Source organism: Magallana gigas, chromosome 7, assembly GCF_963853765.1.
Source record: "Magallana gigas chromosome 7, xbMagGiga1.1, whole genome shotgun sequence".
Lineage (NCBI taxonomy): Eukaryota > Metazoa > Mollusca > Bivalvia > Ostreida > Ostreidae > Magallana > Magallana gigas.
Genome location: NC_088859.1, coordinates 36220851 through 36243487, shown reverse-complemented (window position 1 = coordinate 36243487; position 22637 = coordinate 36220851). Strand labels below are relative to the sequence as shown.

General features: G+C 33.6%; 2 protein-coding genes across 3 annotated transcripts in view; one reads left to right on the top strand and one right to left on the bottom strand.

The window, feature by feature from the left end:
* Positions 1 to 22637, top strand: part of LOC105326691 (mediator of RNA polymerase II transcription subunit 8-B) — a 121247-nt gene that overhangs the window by 19203 nt on the left and 79407 nt on the right. The window lies entirely within an intron of this gene.
* Positions 435 to 11910, bottom strand: LOC117684760 (uncharacterized). Of its 2 annotated transcripts, XM_034458201.2 has the most exons (3): positions 11796 to 11910; positions 6186 to 6241; positions 435 to 2301 (listed from the first exon to the last, which is right to left on the bottom strand). In XM_034458201.2, exons 2-3 carry the CDS (start codon positions 6195 to 6197, stop codon positions 499 to 501), a joined length of 1815 nt encoding a protein of 604 aa, XP_034314092.2. In that variant the 5' UTR covers positions 6198 to 6241; positions 11796 to 11910; the 3' UTR covers positions 435 to 498. The 2 variants fall into 2 exon arrangements, with proteins under 2 accessions (XP_034314092.2, XP_065922138.1); XM_066066066.1 differs by lacking the exon at positions 6186 to 6241 and having other exon boundaries at positions 11796 to 11907.

Sequence of the window (22637 nt, the reverse complement as noted above, 5' to 3'; positions counted from 1 at the left end):
TTTTCGATGAATCTGCCCCCCCCCCCCCCCCCCCCACACTTTCAATGATGCTATATGTACATGCCTATATGGACATTCCTCTTGAGTATTTTTATTTATATTGGAGAAGATGGCCTATTTTATATGTACACCAACTCCAATCTTGGAATTCTTTGTAATGTTGAATGTTGGATTCATATACATATACATGCAAGAGACAAACAGTAAGTTTATAAACTGGACTAACTTTTATTCTAGATTTCTTTATATATTGATTGTAATTATAGCTGGAGTATGTTACAGACAAATGTGATCCAGTGTCCATGATCATATGACTTTTTACTGGAATTATCCAATCAGAACAGAAGGCCACGGTAAAGACCATGTTACACATAGCAAGCACCAAGAACCATAAACGGCCATTTTCATGGCCACAAAAATATTTCCAAAAGCTGCTTCTATTGCACAAGATTTGAAACAATACCGGTATATTTATTCAAATGAGAGTATATTTAAGTATTAAATCATTATTCTTTGATATAGTCTCATAACTGCAATGTTATTTTGTAGTAATGGCTTTTCTGTTCCATTTAAGTTAATCACAGAAATGTTTTTAAATGCACACTTGGTCAATGTAAAGGAATTTTTACTCTGACTTGTGAAAACAACAACAGCATGAACTACAACATTTTCATTTGCAAAAATTTGTTTCACTACATTCAAAGCTTTGCCAAGTGTGTCACCTCGATGCACAGCACCTGTTGCCACTTGAACAAGGTACAATGTTTTTTCCTGAACTTTGACCATTTTACTTGGCGAACACCCTTCATTTACTTCACCACACATGCCACAGTCAAAGACAAAGTAATCTACTCCCATAAAATTTGGTATTTGTGGATACACCAAAAAACTATCAAATGACTTTGAAATTTGTTTTATAAACAGGGAAAATAAAGCCACATTTCGTTCATGACCTTTGAAATTTTCTGATACATCTTGATCATACACAGATAACTCGTTTCCATTTGGTTCGAAGAAATTTTTAAAAGAATGCACTAAAGAACATCTTGCTTGTGACAATTCTTGCTTTGACTGTGATACCTCATACACTGTTTCACCACCAATGGAGAATGGCAAAAGTACAGATTGGATCTCCTTTTGAGTCGCAACTAACAATTTTTCAAACTCTTTTCTTGCACCACCGTTCTGAAACATAATTGGCAAAATTTTATTAGAGCCAACAGTTTTTGCAATTTGTAGCATCCCCTCTAAGTCATAAGGAAGCCTTTCTCGCCAACAGTTTGCTAAGATAGGAATCAAATGTCGAATTTTCACACAGACATCCCCAACATCCAAATCCATCCTTGCATATTCAAGATTTTCTGTTTGAATTCTGAAAGGCTCAACTTCAAAAATGTTGATTCCTATTTTTAATTCCTGTGCCCATTCTCTTTTAATGATGATTTCTTGTTTGTTTGGAATACAATGGAGAAGAACAGCAGTGTGGAGCTGAAACTTGGTATATTCATCGTTTTCAGAACTTCTAAAATTTAGGATTTTATGTTGTTTCATTTTTGTGTACTGTGCAAATGCCTCTTCAACTGTTCCATTTGTTCTTGGATACATATCATAAAGCACACTGTGCAACAATCGAGGTGTCATTATGTACTCCTTTGAAAATTCATCATAAACTTCCTTTCCTTTATCTAAAAGGCTTAATCTATGCTTATAATTCTTGCTCTCCTTGTCTTTTCTCGATAACATGTATTCTAAGGCTCCCTTCCAAATGTTGAGAAAAGTGTCTTCATCAAGCTGAAATTCTCTTCCAAATTCCATAAACTTATGTGCACTTGCAGTGAAACCTGTTTCAATGAGAATGAACTGTGGATATATAACTTTCCGCTTGACAATTTTTTCAATTTTTTTTAGATAATGGGCATTATACAGGGTAAGATGATCCACTATTATGCAGTCCCTATTTCCAAATTTCTTAGAATACGCTACAAAGGATTCCAAATCTTCATCTCTTGCTTCAATGCTATTCAAGTCAACATAATGAACTGCAAGGTCACCATTTTCCCGACATTTCAAAACATAGTAAATTGATGATGATGATTTCCCCAAACCCTCAAGTCCGTTTAGATAGATCCAGGTGTTATCTGTTGCCCTTTCATCCTCTAATCTTTCAAGAAACTCTTCATGAAACTTGGTCTTTATAAAGTATCTTCCATCCATAAAGCGGCATACAATTTCACTAGCAAAATTATTGCCCTCTTCATCATCATACACATGTCTTAGAACACTGGGTTCAAACTCCTGAATCTGAAAAATAAATTGAAATAACAAAAGACTATATTTGGTATGATCAAATATCTGCCCCCAATTTTAACCAATTTTAAAACAGTATCGTATAAAAACCAAATCTTTATAAATCATTGTACAGAGGATGCCTATCACTTTAATCTTGATTTCAGTCATCGTTGCTCATTCGCTCTTTATCTATGACGTCACCATAATGACCCATTCCCGCAATTTTACAAACAAATGAAAATATTGTCATTTTTTACTTATATTTTGCATTCGCAAGTACATGTATAGAGCGCAGGTCTGCTCAAGTACGATTTTAACCTATGTTTTTCTTCATATAATTTTACACATCATACTAAATCAAAGGCCGGAACGGCCACAAAGGCGTCGAGCTGACATTTTTTTCTTTTATATAGAATGATACCAATAATTTGAATTTCTGTACTAATAGTCATATCAAATGATATTAGACTTAGAATAGAAAGTATATGAATTATGTTTTCTGCTGCTTTAAAAACAAAAATCAGTATATTTTCTTATAAAATAGGTAGTGGTGCTTTTTTAATACAATAACTCATCATAATTGCAAAAATCGAAGAAATTCCAAAGTTCAAAAATAATTTGTTTCTTTCTGCTTCAAACAGTCTTTGAACAACTTTCACAGGTTCATAATTTGAATACATTAACAGTGTGTCCCTAATTATAATAATAAAACATACATTTATTTATTTCAATTCCCGTTTGAAACAAGATTTCCTATGGTATGGTTGTTTACAAACAAATCCACAACACGTGCTATCTAAAATGCTCGACCAAACTAACTGCATTATCGAGTTTATTTTTTGCAACGAAATTACTAGATACGTTTATCGCTTACATTTATTTTGGAGACCGTGCCCGATAACAAATAAATTTACATCTAAAATGTTATTTCTATCGGGCACTGTCTCCAATTAAAATGTAAGCGATAAACTAAAATAATATCTAGTGAATCTTTACACTTAGGCCTGATTGTATTCATCCGCCATTTCTTGATTAAGCAAATTTATTCTTATGCAATGAGTTGTCAATCACCAGGGAGGCAAAGTTGGGTTTTTTGTACACAATTTAGTTGAATAAATGGAAAAAAATCTTGTAATACGTTTAATACTTTTAGGAACTTATTTCTTAATAATGAGCATTTAAAAGGCGGTGCAGCGCGTGAATTTTGGACGATTGCCAATCCAGACGATTGCTAGAAGGCTGCCGAGCATTAGCTCGACGCCTTAAAAATGGTACTTGAGCAAGCCTGAGCTCGATGTTTCCAGAAAAAAAAACCTTTGGAAAACACCCATATTTTGCTACAAAACATCAATTTATCAAAATAAGACAATCTTTGTGACGTCATTTCTATATAATGACATCACTGTGGTGATAACCTTTTACACATTCACAGTGTGCGAAATTAACTTTTTTGTACCATAGACAATCGGTCTACAACATTTTCAAAATCTTTAGACCTGACTGATTTCCTATAGACCAAAAACAATAAATATTTTTCTTTATTTGTATTGTAGTTTTATTCAGGGTGAAATAACAGGGTACTTCACATTTCAATAGGAACTCTTACTATAGGACATGGTGCAGGGTGCCCGGCTCTAACCCACAACAGTGACATTGCCATGTAATGATTATTTTGCAATACCAATCAAATAAACTCAAATAGAGTAAAGGAAAATAAATATATAAAATATCCTATTCCCTTGAATACTGTAGATAACACAATAAAAAAGGAAACAAAAGTGCAGAATATAAGACAACGTAAGGAAAAACTGAACGTTAGCTATGAATTCCAGGACTGAGGCGTGCATTCTGGTGTCACGAATGCGAAAACTAGAATGGTGTATGACTATCCGGTTTTTTTCCCAGGTCGAGCACCTTCTGAATACTTCAGCACATGGCAATTACGTTCTGTTTCTTATCGCAGTGTACTAAATCAATCAATCGACTAGATGACAGGCTGTGTTTGTTCTATAGACAAGGCGTATTTTCTATAGATTTTGTCTGTCTACCGTTAATTTCGCACACTGCATTCATTTTTAATATGATTTCAACTATCTTCCAGCTTATTTTTAAAACCCTTTTTAAAACTTTAGTTTTGTGGGCGAAAAATGCATTATACCGCACATAATCCTTTACTATTAATTGATACCTAATGTTTCATATCAAAACATATTGTATCGCATTTAATTTATTGTTATGTAGATTCAATATCGGAAATTTTTAACTAAGATAAGTGACATAGCTTTAAGGGCAATGTACCAAAATTGAAATTGTTGTGAAATAGAAAACTAAAATGCATCAACAGAAAAGGTTTAAGGAGGCAGGGCGGTCAACAATTTTACCATCAGATCTTAAAGAAGAGGGTGTAATACAAGGAAAAGTTTTCTTTAACAACACATAGTCTGTTGTGTTCTATTGTAAACTGGTACATGTATATATCTAGAAATGTATTTACTCAATTATTTATTTGGATCTATTCTTCATTTAGACTACGGTATCTTTAACACACATATGACACAATATGTCAATTAAAAATGAAAAGAGGAATTAGGAATAAGAGGCCCACACAAGGCCTGAACAACAGTTCCTTGTAATATTTTATATTAGTTTTTTAAACATTTTACCAATATATTTCTACGTTAAACTTTAAACACCTCTTGGGGCCTAAGTATTAGTCCGGGGGTCACAATTTTAACAATTTAGAATCTACATCATCTAGGATGTTTGCACAGTAATAATCTCACAAATTGTAGCTTTGTAGTTATTGAGAAAAAGATTTTAAACATTTTCCCTACATATTTCTATGTTAAACTTTGAACCCCTCTTGGAGCCTCAGTAATAGTTCCGCCGTCATGATTTAAACAATTTAGAATTTACATCATTTGAGGATGCTTGCACAGTAATCCCACAAATTGTAGCATTGTAGTTCTTGAGAAGAAGATTTTTAAATATTTTCCCTATATATTTCTTTGTTAAACTTTGAATCCCTCTTGGTTCCTCAGTATTGGTCTGGGGTCACGATTTTAACAATTTAGAATCTACATTATTTTAGAATGCTTGCATTGAAATCTCACAAACTGTAGCATTGTAGTTCTTGAGAAGAAGATTTTCTAAAATGCACCCCCTCCATTTTTTATTATTTTTTTTTTTTTTTACAATTTTGAGGTTTTCTCCGCTTTGAATATAATCTGGCCTTTTATTTCTGCAATTTATATTTATCTTCTTATAAGGATACTTTGTGCCAAATTTGGTTGAAATTGGCCAAGTAATTTTAGTTCAAAAGGTAAAAAGTTTATAGTTGGATGGACAGACGGACGACGAACAGAAGGACAATGGGTGATCAGAAAAGCTCACTTGAGCTTTCAGCTCAGGTGAGCTAAAAATGGTAAAAATTTAGTAAGTTATCAAGAACAAGTGTAAACTGTAAAATTATCAACTGACAACGAACGACAGTGGTTGAAGACAAATTAATTACAATCGGCCACCACAATGATTTGAGATTTTTCTCTATATAATCCTTAGTAAAAATTTGACCCCCCCCCCCCCCCATTGTGGCCCACACCCTATCAGACCCCGGGAATCTTGATTGGAACAAACTTGAATCTACACTACCTTCAGCTTTTCTGATCAATTGGCTTTGGCGAAGAGGATTTTTAAAGATTTGTCTTTAAGTGAAAAGTTATCATGTCATGACTACAATGCCGACTACAGATGAGACAAGTTTCAATCAGAAAAGCTAACATGAGCCCACTTACTTTGGGAAAATTTTGAATGGAAATAAAAATTTGTTTTTGACATGTGGATCAATAGATTACAGAATTTTTCATAGGTTAACAGATTTAATTAAAGATACTTACTGGATTTGCCATGTCCAATGCTCTCACTGACAGGTGTGTCTTCTGTATTTATCAAACTAGAGGAAATAAAGAAAAAGTTTCACTATACACACTAAAAAAATTCACAATTGACATGAAATAAGCTATATATAACAATACCACTGGTATAATATATATAGCTCATTTCGCATTTAATTGTGAATTTTTATAGTGTATTATGCCTCAACCGATGCTTTAAAATTAAACATAGGTAATCACAGATTACAAAGCTCACCGAGACGAGGCTTCACGTTTATGACACCACATTTACCACATAATATGAAAATCATAGTTACCGGTAATGATCTTGGATATTCATGGACACTGTAGTGTGGTTTGACACAATATCGTATATAATATGTTAAACTAGAGGCCCAGGGGCCACATCGCTCACCTGAGCAACAATAGGCATGATATAATCAGTTTTATGGAGTCATATACAAAATATCTGGACAATGTAGTATAATACATGTAGATCCTGTACAAATAAAAATCGATTTTCCCCCTAGATATTCTTATGTTTATAACTTAGCCCCTTTTCTAACAGGATGATTTTATAGTCATATCACATATTGAGCATTGTAGTTCTCAAAAAGATCCTAAACAATTGTTTATAGATGGGATATAAACCTATATTGAACTTTGAACCCCTTGTGAGGCACAAGAATCGTCCAGGGGCCAGAGTCTAAACAATTTTAAAGAATCAATAATATGTCAACATGCTTGCATATAAATATAAGTAAAACCATATATTATAACATTTCAGTTTTTGTGAATAATTAAAATGTCTTCCTTTGTAAAACTGGATCCCCAATGTGGCCCCACCCTACCCTCGGGGATCATGACATGAACAAACTTGAATCAACAGTACCTGAGGATGCTTCCATTATTCCATACAAGTTTCAGCTTTTCTGGCCAATCAGTTTTTAAGAAGATTATTAAAGATTTTTTTCTATATATTCCTATGTAAAAATTACCCCCCCCCCCACCCCTGGGGATCATGATTTGAACAAACTTAAATCTACCTTACCTGAGGATGCTTCCAAACAAGTTTCAGCTTTTCTGGCTGATTGATTTCTGAGAAGAAGATTTTTAAAGATTTACTCAATATATTCCTATGTAAAAATTTGACCCCTATTGTGGCCCCACCTTACCCCCAGGGATCATGATTTAAACAAACTTGAATCTACCCTACTTAAGGATACTTCCACACAAGTTTCAGCTTTCCTGGCTGATTGGTTTCTGAGAAGATTTTTAAAGATTTACATTATATATTCCTATGTAAAAATTTGACCCACCATTGTGGCCCCACCCCTACCCCTGGGGATCATGATTTGAACAAACTTGAATCTACCCTACTTGAGGATGCTTCCACACAAGTTTCAGCTTTCCCGGCCAAATGGTTTTGGAGAAGATTTTTGAAAAATACCAACAAAGGACTATATATGGTATGGGCCTAAAATGGCCCCCTAAAAGGAATATCATTATTTTACTGTAATTCTTTGTTTCTTTGTACAGATATATATGTGATGTTTAAACTTAATGTTCATTTTGATTCAAGTGCCCACAATTTAGAAATACGGCATTGTAAAGACAACCTTTTCCCGCCATTTTTGCATTTTAGCATAAAAAAGCTTGTTTTCAAGCAGTTTTTCTTTCAGGAAACATAGAGCGCATGCTAGAACCAACACAATATTTTAATCAGAGATGTATCTAGCCAAGTACCGTATTTCACGGAATTTAGGTCGATACTTTTTTCCCCTGACATGTGGACGTCGCCCTATTCATCGCTTCGCCCAATTTATGTTTTTTTTTTTGGTTGGAATTTTGCAAAAATTTATGCAACCCTCCAATAAAATCATGAGTGTTTACTGTAATACTGCTTGAATTTCTATGTAAAAATCGTATGGATTTTAATCAATATACTGTAGTAATTTATCATTTAAACAAAATTAAATGTAAATAGATTTATTTCTTCTTACATTTCTTACTTAGATCACTGACTGAATCATTAAATGCTGTCATGCATTTTGATCGTGTGCTTACGATAAACAGGAAATCGATTTCGCGCGGTAAAAGTAAAATGAGAACCGTACAAAGGGTAATTACGGGGGGAAATATCGTCGGGTAGAAATAAAAAAAAAACAATTTGTTTTCATAATAGAATACATGAACAAGTCTTTTTCTGTATATTCAACATAAAACTTTCGATGAAATTTTAGCCAGGTGTCTCTGAAATCAGTCTGGGTAGCGCTGACTTTATTTATACACAGTTGAACTCTCGGCACGTGCTACTCATGCCTGCAGGCTTCAATAAGATCAGAGGTTGACTCGTGTGTATATACACAGTAAAAAGTCACATAGAGACACAGGGTGGCATGTGCTACCGTAGTCATGCCTCCAGGCTAGGTAACTATCCCCTGGTTAACACCAGTTTGTACACATGGCAGGGAAGTAATAAAAAACGATCTTAAATTAAAACCGGCCGTACTGAATTATTTGGTTTGAAAATTTTGACGCAATTTCAGACATTTTCTTACGATGTTTTCAAGAAATACATTTTATTTCCCTTTTGTTTAAAACTGTGAAATAAGATTAAAGGCTACTATATGATAACGTTATTGGTTTAAACCATTTATTCATTAGAACTAGCGGTAATTTTTCGACCAATTCTACGAAGTCGACCTATTTATACTTTTTTTTATTTTATGGCTAAAAACGGCCTCCTTCGCCCAATAAACCGTATCGACCTAAATTCCGTGAAATACGGTATAATGAGTGACAAAAAATTTGTCCTGGTTCAAGCATGCGCTCTATATTTCCCATTGTAAATAGATAAGAAAAATGTCAATTTTCGACTAATTTTGATTGAATTATAGAAATAGCGTCACTTCTGACGTCATATACTGCAAGTGAGTGCAAATAAATCAAACAAATATGTAAAAAATATATTTTATATCAACTCTTCTGAATTATAACATAACATATTATTGTACCCGAAACACTTTAAAAAATGGTGAATTATGGGGGCCAAATTTTACTCTTATCATATATAGTTCTTTTTAATGATTTTAATTACCTCCCCTTAAAAGAGGACCTGGCCCTTCATTATAACAAACTTGAATCCCCTTCACCAAAATATGCTTTGTGCCAAGTTTGGTTGAAATTGGCATAGTAGTTCTGGAGAAGAAGTTGAAAATGTAAAAAGTTTACAGACGGACAGACAGACAGACGGACACTGGACAAAAAGTGATCAGAAAAGCCCACTTGAAATTTCAGCTCAGCCCAATAAAATTTTGCATCTTTTTTTTTTTTTTTTTTATCCTGCATGTTTTTAATATGGCTGATCGATAGAGAACTCTTGTGCAACAATATTACAGTGAAGTTGCCAATTCCGGGCTGTCTCCAATTTAGGGTCACTCCTATAATTTTCATGTCAAATTGTTGAAAATGAAGCAGAAAAAACTTTATAAATACACTGACCACAAACTTTGGGCCTTTCTGTATTTGATCAGTAAAAAATATTTGAAGGAAAACATTTACAGACCATCCGAGAAATGAAATTAGGAATCAAGCGCTTTTGAGATAGAGATTTTCACTCATCTTAGACATGCTATTTTCGTTATTTACACTGCAGCGTGGTTGATGTGAAAGTTGTGGCTGAGTATTAATAGCTGCACAATATTGCACATGCATTCAGTTATCCATGTTCATTATAATAAGTGCTCAATTAAATTTACACTTATTGATAAATCAAACTGCAGGAGTTTCCCCAACTGCGGGTCAGTTTAACTGAAACATTTTTTTGTGGTTTTACCAGTCAGGGGTGTGACTGAAATCCATCATATTGAAAAATAACTGATTATTGTCATTTCTACTAACTACATAATGTACACATCTTTTTATTTTTGTAAATATGACTTGTTTTCATCATATTTCCATTCCTAAGTTAATTCTTCCCACCCATTTACTTCATAGTACACTATCCTGCCATGGTCCCATGTGTAGAAAAATACTTTGACTCATAGTTGAAACCAAAATAAATTAATGCACCCGTAAAATAATTGAGATAACTAAGTGCACCCAGACATACTAATTTATTTAAAAATGATGATTTCTAGTCATAAAACTGAATTTTAGTAAAAACTGAAATCCATCATCTTTAGAATAATGATGAAAAACTGTCGTAACTATTTGGAGTTTATTTTAAGACATAGAGCAACCTCTGAAAAATGAATATGACTCTATTTCATCATTTTTTATCAAATTGTTAAGTCTGTAAGTTAGTAGAAATGACAATAATCAGTTATTTTTCAATATGATGGATTTCAGTCACATCCCTGACTGTTTACGATGACATGTCAGAGGGAGAGAATGAATTTCAGTTGAATAAAATTTTCCATGCCGCTCTGTTGTCATTATATTTATCTTGTTTGTTATTTTTCTTTCGAAACAGTCAGACATGACCCGGAATATGGGGACTTCACTGTATAGCGTGCCGCCATCGCGCCATTATGGGATTTGATGCTAACGGTCATAAGAATCCGGGTGGTTTCGCTCCAATCGCTTGTTCGCGCTGAGTGGTTTCGCTCCGAATTAATGATCGCCCCGAGTGGATTCGCCCGGATTGTATTAATAAACACTACAATACACACTTTTGTTTTTAAATATGTATTTTTAAATTATTTCTATCTATACATAAGTGGTAAATTAAATGTTTTAGAAAGTAATTTAGTTTAATTAGACAATAATTTTATACACATGCACGAACATCGCCTGAGCAGTTTAATTAGTCGGCAATTAATCCATCATCAATAAAACCGTTAAATAAATAGCTTTGATTGCGATCTAATTTGGAGAACTAAATGATGAGTATCTCAAGAATTCGTAAGCGCGTTTTTTTTGGAACCAGTATTCTGAAATACTATTCAAAAAGTGATGGAAGCAATAACTTGGGACAGACTATAGCTGTGAATTGAAATTGTGACTTTGTTCATTGAATATATTTTTGGTGCGTACTACAATATAACATTTGGTTTGTTCTTGTGCCTACTCAGTATGTTAAAACTATGATTATCTAAATTATGTATATACACTCGTAAATGTTAACATTAAGTGAAATCACGGAAAATTGGCAAAAAATGATTTCACTCCCATGACAATGACATGACAAATGTTCATAAAAGCATTAAGAAAGCAATGTAAGTAATGTTAAAATTTTACATAACTAAGTGAAATCACGGATATACATGTATAATGGCTCAAGAAAATTGGCTAAAAATGCCTTCACTACACAAATGTATATAAAAGGCATTAATTAAGACAGCTCGATTAAGTGAAATCACGATAATTTTAAAATATTCCATAAAACACAACGTTAGCAATTATTTGGGGTTTGCTTAGATCGATAAATACAGGTAATCCTTGATCGTTAATAATATTTATATAATATATTGAAAAGGGGCGAAACCACTCGGCGCGAAACCTCTCAGCGCGAACAAGTGATCGGAGCGAAACCACCCGTTACCGGTCATAAATGCCGCTGAGCAACTCTTGTTGTTCATGATTGAATATTTTATAGAATATACTTACCGCTTTCTTTACTTCACCATTTTCAGCTGATCCGAAGAAAAGCATGTAGATTTCAGTAGTCAGCAGTTCAGGTTGAATTTTCACTGTTGACCCACTTTGCAATGCCGATTTATTGAAGTTTGCGGAATACGATTGACAAAACGAAAACTGGAAACCAAGAGTTGTCATTCTTTATTTTTTTTTGTAGGTAAAAAGCACAGGCACTTGACCTTATATATTACTCTCATAATAAAAATAAATACCCTATAATTATTAGTTATAGGGTATTATTTTTTATTATAAGAAAAATTTATAACGCCAGGTGCCTGTGGTAAAAAGTCTGAGTGTTCAAAGACAGACAATAACTATTAATTATTTCATGTGATTTATTATTTTATTAGTAAATAAAAAGGTTTTTTGATCGCGATGTTAACTTAACGAGTCCGAGCCTAATTAGTTCTACCCTAAATGACCTTGGTATTTGATAAAAGAGCGCACTTAATATACGATATGGCCTACAATATAGAGGCCCGTTCTGCAAACATCAGACATCTTCAATATTATACAATATTTAGTTAAAATATATTCAAAGAAACGCAAATTACACAATTATCATGCTGAAAAAGTCTTAATCATCTTAGACGACATCATTGAAATCTTAAGGTTTTGTTAGGGATATATAGGAAAATAGTTAGTTTGCGATGAAAAGTTGGATATTCGACTATTTGAACCACTTTAAACCAAAGAAATCCGATATATATTATGTTCTATAGGTATTGTAGTACACGTTTACATTAAATTTGAATTGAAAGTGTTATACATATGCATGCGTGGCGTATTGGTAACGCGTAGGTCTTTCGACTTTGCGGTCGCTGGATTGATTCCGCCAAGTAGTAAATATTTTTTTCACTTGAAGCATGATAAGAAGAGAGAGTTTAAATAACACTTACCTTATCTGCTGCATATTTTTTTTTCAAATTGTTTTGTTCAGTTAAGACAATTAAGAGTATAACACCCAATATAAACAGATTTCTTTAATAACACTACTTACATTCATTGCATTTTGCTGGAAGTTATCGCGATTCAGCATATCAACTGACTTTATACATAGAGTTCTATATATTCAGTTCTCGATGAAGGTTTCCCGAATTTATGACAAGTCAATGGTTACAGACATTATTATAAAATCAGTACCTAGATTTCAAAAACCATTCCGTCCAAACACATGTGTAGGCGAAATAGGCGCTATACTTTTTTCTGGCATGTAGTTTCACTTCTCTCTCTCTCTCTCCCTCTCTCTCTCTCTCTCTCTCTCTCTCTATATATATATATATATACCCCCATTTTCTAGAGGTTCTTCTCGCAAGTTATCAATTTTTGCTATGGGACTCGATGGAAATTGGTCGGAAAAGCGCTAAATTTTCACTTTCCCCATATTTTTTGTGTTTCTGTCATATTGATTTCTTTTTCTTTCAAATAATTAAATGAAATGAAAACGATTGTAAAAGTCACCAAATAATGAAACTTTAAAAAATGCTCACCTCGTGGTTTGGTCCAGGGAAATCTACCCCCCCCCCCCCCCCCCCCAATGGTATATTGCTGTATGTATTGGATTTTAAAATTAATTTTAAGCAAATATCTTTTAAAATACGATTACGTTTCTCTGTTAATATTTCTTTATTTTTCAAATCCATCGCCGCCTCGAGTGAATGAACGAATCATACTTTATTCATCGGCTTTATGCATAGTTTACAACGAAAGGAAACGTTGACGTGTAAAGCAATATCACTATTTCTCAACTAATAAACGTTACATATTTATATAATATTATTTTTGTATGTAATTCTGCACCTACGGCTGCACGAAAATAAAAAGACGCACAAAGAAAAGCACACTCGAACTGTATTCTCTTTTGAGAGGTGGACAGGCATAGCCTACGTAGGCTACGCATGTCCACTTCTCAAAAGAGAAAAACTCGATCGAAATGTACTCGGCCTCGTTAACAGACATTGCCTGTCTCTCTGCAAGAGAGTTTTGCAAATAAAAATAACCTTATGCCTTTCAGATTTATATCCAACGAAACTGACATTAAAATCGAATGCAACCGTGACATATTATTTTATTATTGTTTCTTATAATTAGGTTCTTTAATACAAGAGTTAAACAATGCCAAATATTTACATTCAGTGTATATTTCCCCTTATGTTTGCATTGGAAATCTGCGACGTTCAATTTCCTATATTTACATTCAGTGTATATTTCCCCTTATGTTTGCACTGGAAATCTGCGACGTTCAATTAAGAAATAAACAACGTTATTTAGTGAACATGGCGTTATGAATAGCAATTGCTCTGTTGGCATATTCCATGATGCGCGCTAGCGCATCATGGAAAATATGCCAGCAGAGCAGTTGCTATTCATAACGCCATGTTCACTAAATAATCGTTGTTTATTACTTATATTTGCATTTTGCCACTCGCAAATACCCTGTATTAGCCTAGACCTTGACATTTAGCTATTACATCAAAAGTAAACATTCAGACTGTAATGTATCTTTTTAATTTGTTAACAGAATCAATGATATTTTAAAACAGTAATTACTTTAAAATGTTATCAAAAACATGTTTTAATATTACATGTAAATACGTCAATTTTAATGGGGTTGGAGAATAACACATGATGTATCGTATAGTGGTTTAAATCTATAACGTCATGTAAAAGTATATATAACGTTACACCTTTATGACGTCATAGTATACTGACAGAGCAATTGCGATTATAGAGAAATAATTGCAGCTCCTCCGTATGGGCTTACAGTGGGAAAGAACAATGGAAATGCAAATATTTAAGTATTGAATCCTTATTTTTTGAAAGATATAGTCTCATAACTGCAACGGTGTGTGCATACAAATTGAATAACGCGCGTTAGCGCGTTATGAAAATTTGTTTGCACACACCGTTGCAGTTATGAGACTATATCTTTCAAAAAATAAGGATTTAATGCTTATATTTACATTTTTTTACATTCTTGCCTTGTACGCAAATGCGAATTATACCTTAAAATTACTGTACTATCCTATGGGTAAGTCTAAATTAATGGAAGAGCCACTGTAACAGCCACAAGCGTGATCTTTGATTTTCGCTTGTGACGTTGTATTTATCAGCGTTCAACGTTTGTGACGTCACAATTAAAACTCGTCAATTAACCTTTTATTACCCTTTCTGTGTTATGGTGCTATATCTGCAGTAGCTTTACATGCAAAATATACGTGGAATGTAAATATTTTCCTATGAACACACTTAGGTTAGATGATGAGTTTTATTATGACGTCACAAACGTCGAAGTGCAACGTCACAAGCGAAATTCAGAGTTCACTCTTGTGGCTGTTACAATAGCTCTTCCATCAATTGAACTTACCCTTAGGACAATACAGTAATTTTGTGGTATAAATCACATTTGCAGACAAGGCAAGAATTTAAAAGAAATATAAATATAAGCAATGAATGTTTATTTTGGGATGTCGTCGGTCCTATAACACACCAGGCCGTGCAGACAAATTATCATACCGCGCTAACGCGCGGTATTCAATTTGTCTGCACGGCCTGGTGTGTTATAGGACCGACGACATCCCAAAATAAGCATTCATTGCTTAAATACAAATAACACATGCATGTATGTTACTTATATACATGTGGAGGCGATGCTTCAAGCATTTGTACAAACTTCTCCCATGTCCATGTAAATCGATATTTCTTCCGTCTCCAAGAATGATTGTACATTTTAATTAACTAACCTATGGTGATGCATTGTACATATGAACCTTGATACTCAGATCATGTTTATCGGGCCCGTCAACGATTTAGGGCCCGCGGTACAAGTACGTATCACTTCATTTAATAATGGATGTGTATCGAATGTTATTTAAACTAACCCATCTCTTTACAGAACTATTCTCTTTACAGAGCCATTTTTATTACCTTAAAAGTTAGGTCTATAATAATTAATTAATACATAGATTCATTTCGCCGAAGATAGGAATTACGATTATTATGTATGTGTAATATATTTGTATGGAGTGTTTCATTCAGTAAGTTGATTTCAATAATGATTTACATTTAGAATCGCCTGTCTTTGCTTGCAATAATACCACTGCATGCTCCTTGTGATACTTCAATACCACTCGCAAACGCTTTAATGTATTAAATATAATAAAATACCTTACCCAAAGCTGTTTTTTACTTACATAGGTATCATGTACAACATGCTCAACAAGATCCAGTATCATTACAATTATTGAATTGGTTTCTATAGTTGTCAGGGTTCGTGAAAATTAGATAAGCGCCAAAAAGTGAAATTAAAGTGAAACGATAAAACATGCATCGTGTCATCTTTTTTTTTTAATGGAAAATTTTGATGATGCTAGCTTCCATTGCCTGCACTGTTTCGGTGAATGCAATTTTCAAACCTTAGATATGTCTGACGTCATGAAGTCAGACAATAACAAGATGGCGAAAATGTTCATTGATTTTAAAGTAAATTAGTTATGCAATTAAACCTTTTGAGTATTTCTTTAAAAAAAAGTTTTTGATTTAACTGTTACTAACAAAATGAAATTATGCAAAAGCAAAGTTTACAACTTTAAGTTCGGAAGATTATTTCAACAAATACGGTAAAAAATGTTGATGAAATTTTCAATAATGACATTTCTTATATAAATAGATGTATAGTAGGTCCCGCTCCAAATTTTGTATAAAAGGCCTACTGGCCGGTCCATGAGTACCATAGCCCTTAGATTGACATGTTAGAATATCACGTTTCGTTTATAGCTTCATTTGGAAGTTCAAATCCTAATCTGAGACTCCTCTGACTGTTGCCCCTGTTTCATTACTTAATGTTTGAAAAAACATTGATTCATGAAAATGGAGTGGGGGTGGGGGTCAAGAGTCGGAGGAATCTCGGATTATCTATACCTTAGGTCAAGGGGCCAAAAATTGTAAACTTTTGGTAATAAGAGACCTACAGGCCTTTAATGGTCAATCTTTTATAATATTCACAGATTCATTTATAATGCTCACAAAATGCATATGCAGCTTATTTCTACAAGTATACAATGCACATGGTATTAAAGTAGATTTCCTAAAATATAACACATGTTTAATTCAATATTGCCAGGTGAATTTACCATGTAGTTTTCAAGATGAAGTTAAAATTGTTAATGGATGACCCACAGCAATTACTCTACGTAAAAATGCATCTTCAATATATGGCCATATTTATCAACCCCATCCCCCAATAAAAAGCCCCAACTTCTGCCCCATGACCTGGGCAGTGAATTTCACAAGTTAACATCAGGACATTATGAACATAATAACAATGCATAACTTAGTACAGATTCTGAAAAAATATCATTAAATCAATTCATTTTCACTGTATGGCAATATTAGCCCCACCCTAGGGCCTGAACCCCTGATCCAGGGACCATGAATTTCACTATCTAGCTAGAGGACTTCGTGGACATCATAGCCATGCATTTAGTTTTTCACAAATATGTATGAGGGTATAGAAAAGAAGATTTTCAAAGAATAATACATTTTATCTATATAGATATAATGACCCACCTTAGGGCCTGAACCCCTGACGCTGGGGCCATGAATTTCACAATTTAGCTAGAGGGCTTAATGGGCATCATAACCATGCATTTAGTTTTTCACAAATATATATGGGAATAGAGGAGAAAATTTTCTAAGATTAATACATTTTTACCATATGGCCATATTGGCCCAGCCCTAGGGTCTGAACCTCCGACGCTGGGGCCATGAATTTCACAATTTTGGTAGAGGGCCTCGTGGACATCATAGCCATACATTTAGTTTTTTCCCAGAGTAGAGAAAAAGAATTTTTAAAATTTAGCTTTTTTCATATTTGGCCCAGCTTATGAGGCTTCGGAGGCGGTAAAGCCATGAAATTCACAATTTAGATTTCTCTTACCATATAGTTGCATCACACCAAAAACGGTAACAATTGGCCTTGTAATTTTCAAGAAGAAGTTAAAAATGTAAAATTGTTAATGGACGACGCACGATGACGGACGATGAAGAATTGCAATAGGTCACCAGAGTGACCTAAAAATTCAATTACTTATTCATAATACTTCAATTAATAAATGATAGGAATATGGAACAAAGATTTTCTCTATGAAATAATTTTAGTTGGAGTTCTATAGTTGACTTTTTTGGAAGATTTTTGCACATATGCTCCAGTTTGTATCAATTTATTGCAACCGCGAAACACATTTAAGCCCTGAAAATGGCTTCTTTTTCTTTTCTAAAGAAAAATTACTTACCGCATAATTCAGAAATCTATTTGGATACTCCAAACTGGTTTTCATTTTGTCATGAAATGAAACGTAAATTGACCACACGGTAAAATGTTTCAGTTTAGAGAAATCCTCATATGTTTTGACCAATCGGTCTGTAATTCATATGAAGAATAGCAACATGTAGAAAATAAACCCTTATCAAGGGTTATGTACGATTTCATTTGATAAAAAAGTTTTTTTGAATCATCATCTCGAATCAAATGTGCAACAGACAGAAGACGGATGGACGAACGGGCCCCAATTTAATGTTTCCAACTCTCCGAAAAACCTGGTCTTAACAAAAATACATCATAACACTAAAGTTTTGAGCAAATGACATTTCGATTTTTTCAAAAGTTGCCTACTTATCATACATAAAGAAATATGTGTGTTCGGGTCGCTAAGTGGTTAACGTACTAGTACTCTCATCGCACCGCCGCGACCTTTGTTAGATCCCTGTGATCGACAGTGGTTGCACGTGAAAGGGTATGATGGTCGCCCGCTTGGACACGTGGGTTTTCTCCGGGCACTCCAACTATCCCCCACAGTAATGACCCCTTTGTGCCAACATTCGTGCAAGTTCTACAAGTTGTAGAACTTGTTTATTAATTGTTTAAAAAGGGGGTATAAATAATTTAATTTTCAATTACTGGATAGCAGAAAATTAACTCGTGGAGTTAATTTTCGCTATATTCGCTGAAATAAAAATTCCGCGAATTTAACATCTAGTGAATAATTATTTGAATATAATAATGAGGAAAAGAAATAAGATTTACTAAATCGTCTATCTATCATGAAAACACAAAATATGTTTCCGTTTTAATGGCATAACAGTATAGTTGGCCACGCTTAATATAATAGTTATTTTGTCAGGAAAAATAACAGGGTCTATCATAACAACCGACAATGGCTATTGCTAAAATCATTATTAGCTGGAGAAATTGCCTGATCCACCAACAGACTTTCGATTAGCTAACATGCTTTCATTTTGTTTTTTCCTTTGACTCAATCTAACAAGGCATACATGAGACAATTTGTTTTTTAGAATAACTTCATTAAATAGAATAATCAAACAACCGACAAGAACTGTGCAAAACCTCTCTTTATCAAGCGCATTCTTCCTATTACATAAACTTTTAAAAAGAACTGCAGTAATTAAACATGACAGGTAACCAAGCCACGTGCGGTAATGCGTGATTCTGTCTGCCCAGTGCTATTGGTAAATTTCAAAGTGATTTGGGGGCTCAGAGTGTTTATATAACCTACTCATGAGTGTCTAGCACGTAAAAGGTGTGAAACTCAATTGACAGAATCAATAAATATGTATCATTAGATACGACTAATATTAAATTCATAACTGTCAAATTTGTTCTGAAAATTTGTAGAAAACAAAATTAATTTTTAATATTTTTGCCCTAATTGATTGGATCCAAATCAAGTTTAATCAGATTGAAATCGTTAAAACCTGACATATGTTCAAAAGTTCATATGAATATGCATGACCTGTGCGGACTATGTTAAATCTTATATGTATATCATTTTGATTGACCCCTGCCAGTTTGTTGGATTTGTTCAATACCTATACCTTTTCACTATGCATAGAAAATATGTTGTTTATTAAAGGTTAAGTAAATGGTGTAAAATAGGGTATGTTTATTTATACGTGCACAATAATATCTATCATTTCCAATTCTATAGAATATTTCAATTTAACTTAACACACGTAGCATATGTTATTGTAATCTCAAATATTTAGTTTTTGTGTTTTATGTAGCTTTATAGGTTTTTAATACATATATCTGGCGAATAACATGTACATAAATTAACTGTTTATCAATTACATTTAGTAGGATATGCTTTCTATGGCCATTCCGGTAGAGCTATTATTCTGCTTGTCGGGAAGACCCGAGAATATGCGATTGAACTCGCATATCTACTTCCAAAGAATGTGTACTGTGCCGTTTTTGGAGTGTACACATTTTGAATGAGTGGAGAAACTACATGTCGAATAAAGACACCAGATGACAGTGCATGCGAATCATATGTTATATAATTTTACGGCATAAATTTTAAATTCTATAAGAGGACTAAATGGCGGGCTTTCACTCTGTAAAAAACACGCCATTCTTGAATCATTCAGTAATTTTATAATCAAATGTCAGCGGATTTTGCATTAAACTAAACACGAAAGGTCAATTAAATGGACTTTTGAAAATAACAGGTAAAATGTCGGATCAGGCAGATCCATAAAAAGAATTTGCTGAATTCAGCACCATAGACCGCGGGCCCTAAATCGTTGACGGGCCCGATAAACATGATCTGAGTATCAAGGTTCATATGTACAATGCATCACCATAGGTTAGTTAATTAAAATATACAATCATTCTTGGAGACGGAAAGAAATATCGATTTACATGCAACTCTTTACAGAAATTTTCTCTTGAAAGAGCCATTTTTATTACCTTAAAAGTTAGGTCTATAATAATTAAAAAATACATAGATTCATTTCGCCGAAGATAGGAATTACGATTATTATGTATGTGTAATATATTTGTATGGAGTGTTTCATTCAGTAAGTTGATTTCAATAATGATTTACATTTAGAATCGCCTGTCTTTGCTTGCAATAATACCACTGCATGCTCCTTGTGATATTTCAATACCACTCGCAAACGCTTTATAATTTAAATGTACTTCATTAAAATATCAATTTTTAGTTATATTTTTAAAAACAGGGAAGTAAATATGTATAAAAGGAGCAATTCTGTGTTTGGGGGTTAGGTTCTTTTTCAGTTACAACCATTAAAAACTTAAAATATTCTGCATATAACGACATTAGCTAGTATATTCTTTCCCTGCACATCTTACTTTTAAAAACCGTTAAAAACAAAACGATAAGTAATGATTGTATTCATGAAACTAAGCATTGGAAATGATTTAGTCAGTGTTCGCCTTATTGTCTTCCTTTTATCACAGATACATAGTATGTTTTACGGTGCTACCGTTGTGGCGAGCGCAGCAAGAATTACACATACCTTGCACCATTGTCAATTTTGTGATATTTTTACAGTTATTAACTAACATCAAAGAATTTTTGAGAGAGAGAGAGAACAGAGAGAGAGAAAAAACCCACAAGAGAACGAGAGAGAGAACAAAGAGAGAGAGAGAACAGAGAGAGAGAGAGAGAAGAGAGAGAGAGAGAGAATTATATAATATTTCTAAATTAAAAACAAATTCTTACATAAAACATAGACTTGCTTCTACCTAAAACCGTTCTTTACTTTTGGAGAGAATTGATCAGTCTGTAAAATGTAATTGTGTTTCATTTGGTCAAAAGTGTAAACGATAAATACAGTATTATTTTTCTTTTGTACCTTGTTGTTATCTGACTTTTATTTCTTTTTCCTGGTTCATATATATATATATTTTTAAATTTGTTTATTTTTGCATTCTAATTTCATACGTTGTATCCGTGCCCCCGGTCCCTGTTTGTAGGTGTGTAATTTCTCATTTTCCAATTCAATGGTTTGACAATGACATGTGGTGATAATGAACAGTGTTCAAATTAAAAAGTCCAAAGAAAAATTACAAAACAGGAGCAGAGCAAACATGGGCCTCTTAAAAAAAATAGAGGTAGGATCAGGTGCCATGGAGGAGTGAGCATCCTCTGCTGACCGGTCACACCCGCCGTGTGCTCTTTGTCGTAATCGGGAAAAAACCCGGAAAAGTCCGTAGACAATTAGGTGATTAATTATGGTCTAACAATTAGTATGAAAAACGTCAGTCAGCATGCGACCCAATGGAAGATTGTATTTGCCGACAAGGTGGTTGTATCGACCATAGAACTTACGAAAAGATGACTTCAAACGAGACTGTTGATAGTCCTGTTTTACCAACTTGTTTGTCAGTAGCTTGCCTCGCCTTAGAAACTGTTCATAAGAAGAGCATGCCTTTGCGTATCGTATGAGAGACAAAAACACCATATGCAGGTGATGAAGGTATATTGCTACATAAGTAAGGAAAGTTGACTATAGAATAATTGGTCATCACGTTTATCATAAAGTTTTGTTGTTAGGTTACCGTCAATGTCAATTTACAGTAAAATACCCAGATATAAAACAGATGATGTGCAATATCTGTATAGATTTTTTAACTGTTTATTTTTCTCTTTATTCTTTTTTATTTAGTTCAAAATATTCGAAATAATGAATCTTTCTTTGACATTTTGTTTTGGCTATGAACAATGGTCGGCACGTACCCAGCGGCTTTCGAACATTTACATACTTCATACTTGTACTATTTCAAATCATTTTCATTAGATCATTACTGCTCTGTGCAATATCAGGACATCATTTGATACTTCTGGCACCTAATGTAACAATTCTTTTAATCACGTGATGCTGATGAACTCACCAATTTAATAAACACGTGCAAATAATTGATTTATTTGAAATGTACATCAAACTCTGATAAAGTTTGTAGTGCTTTCACCGACTGAGAAAGAA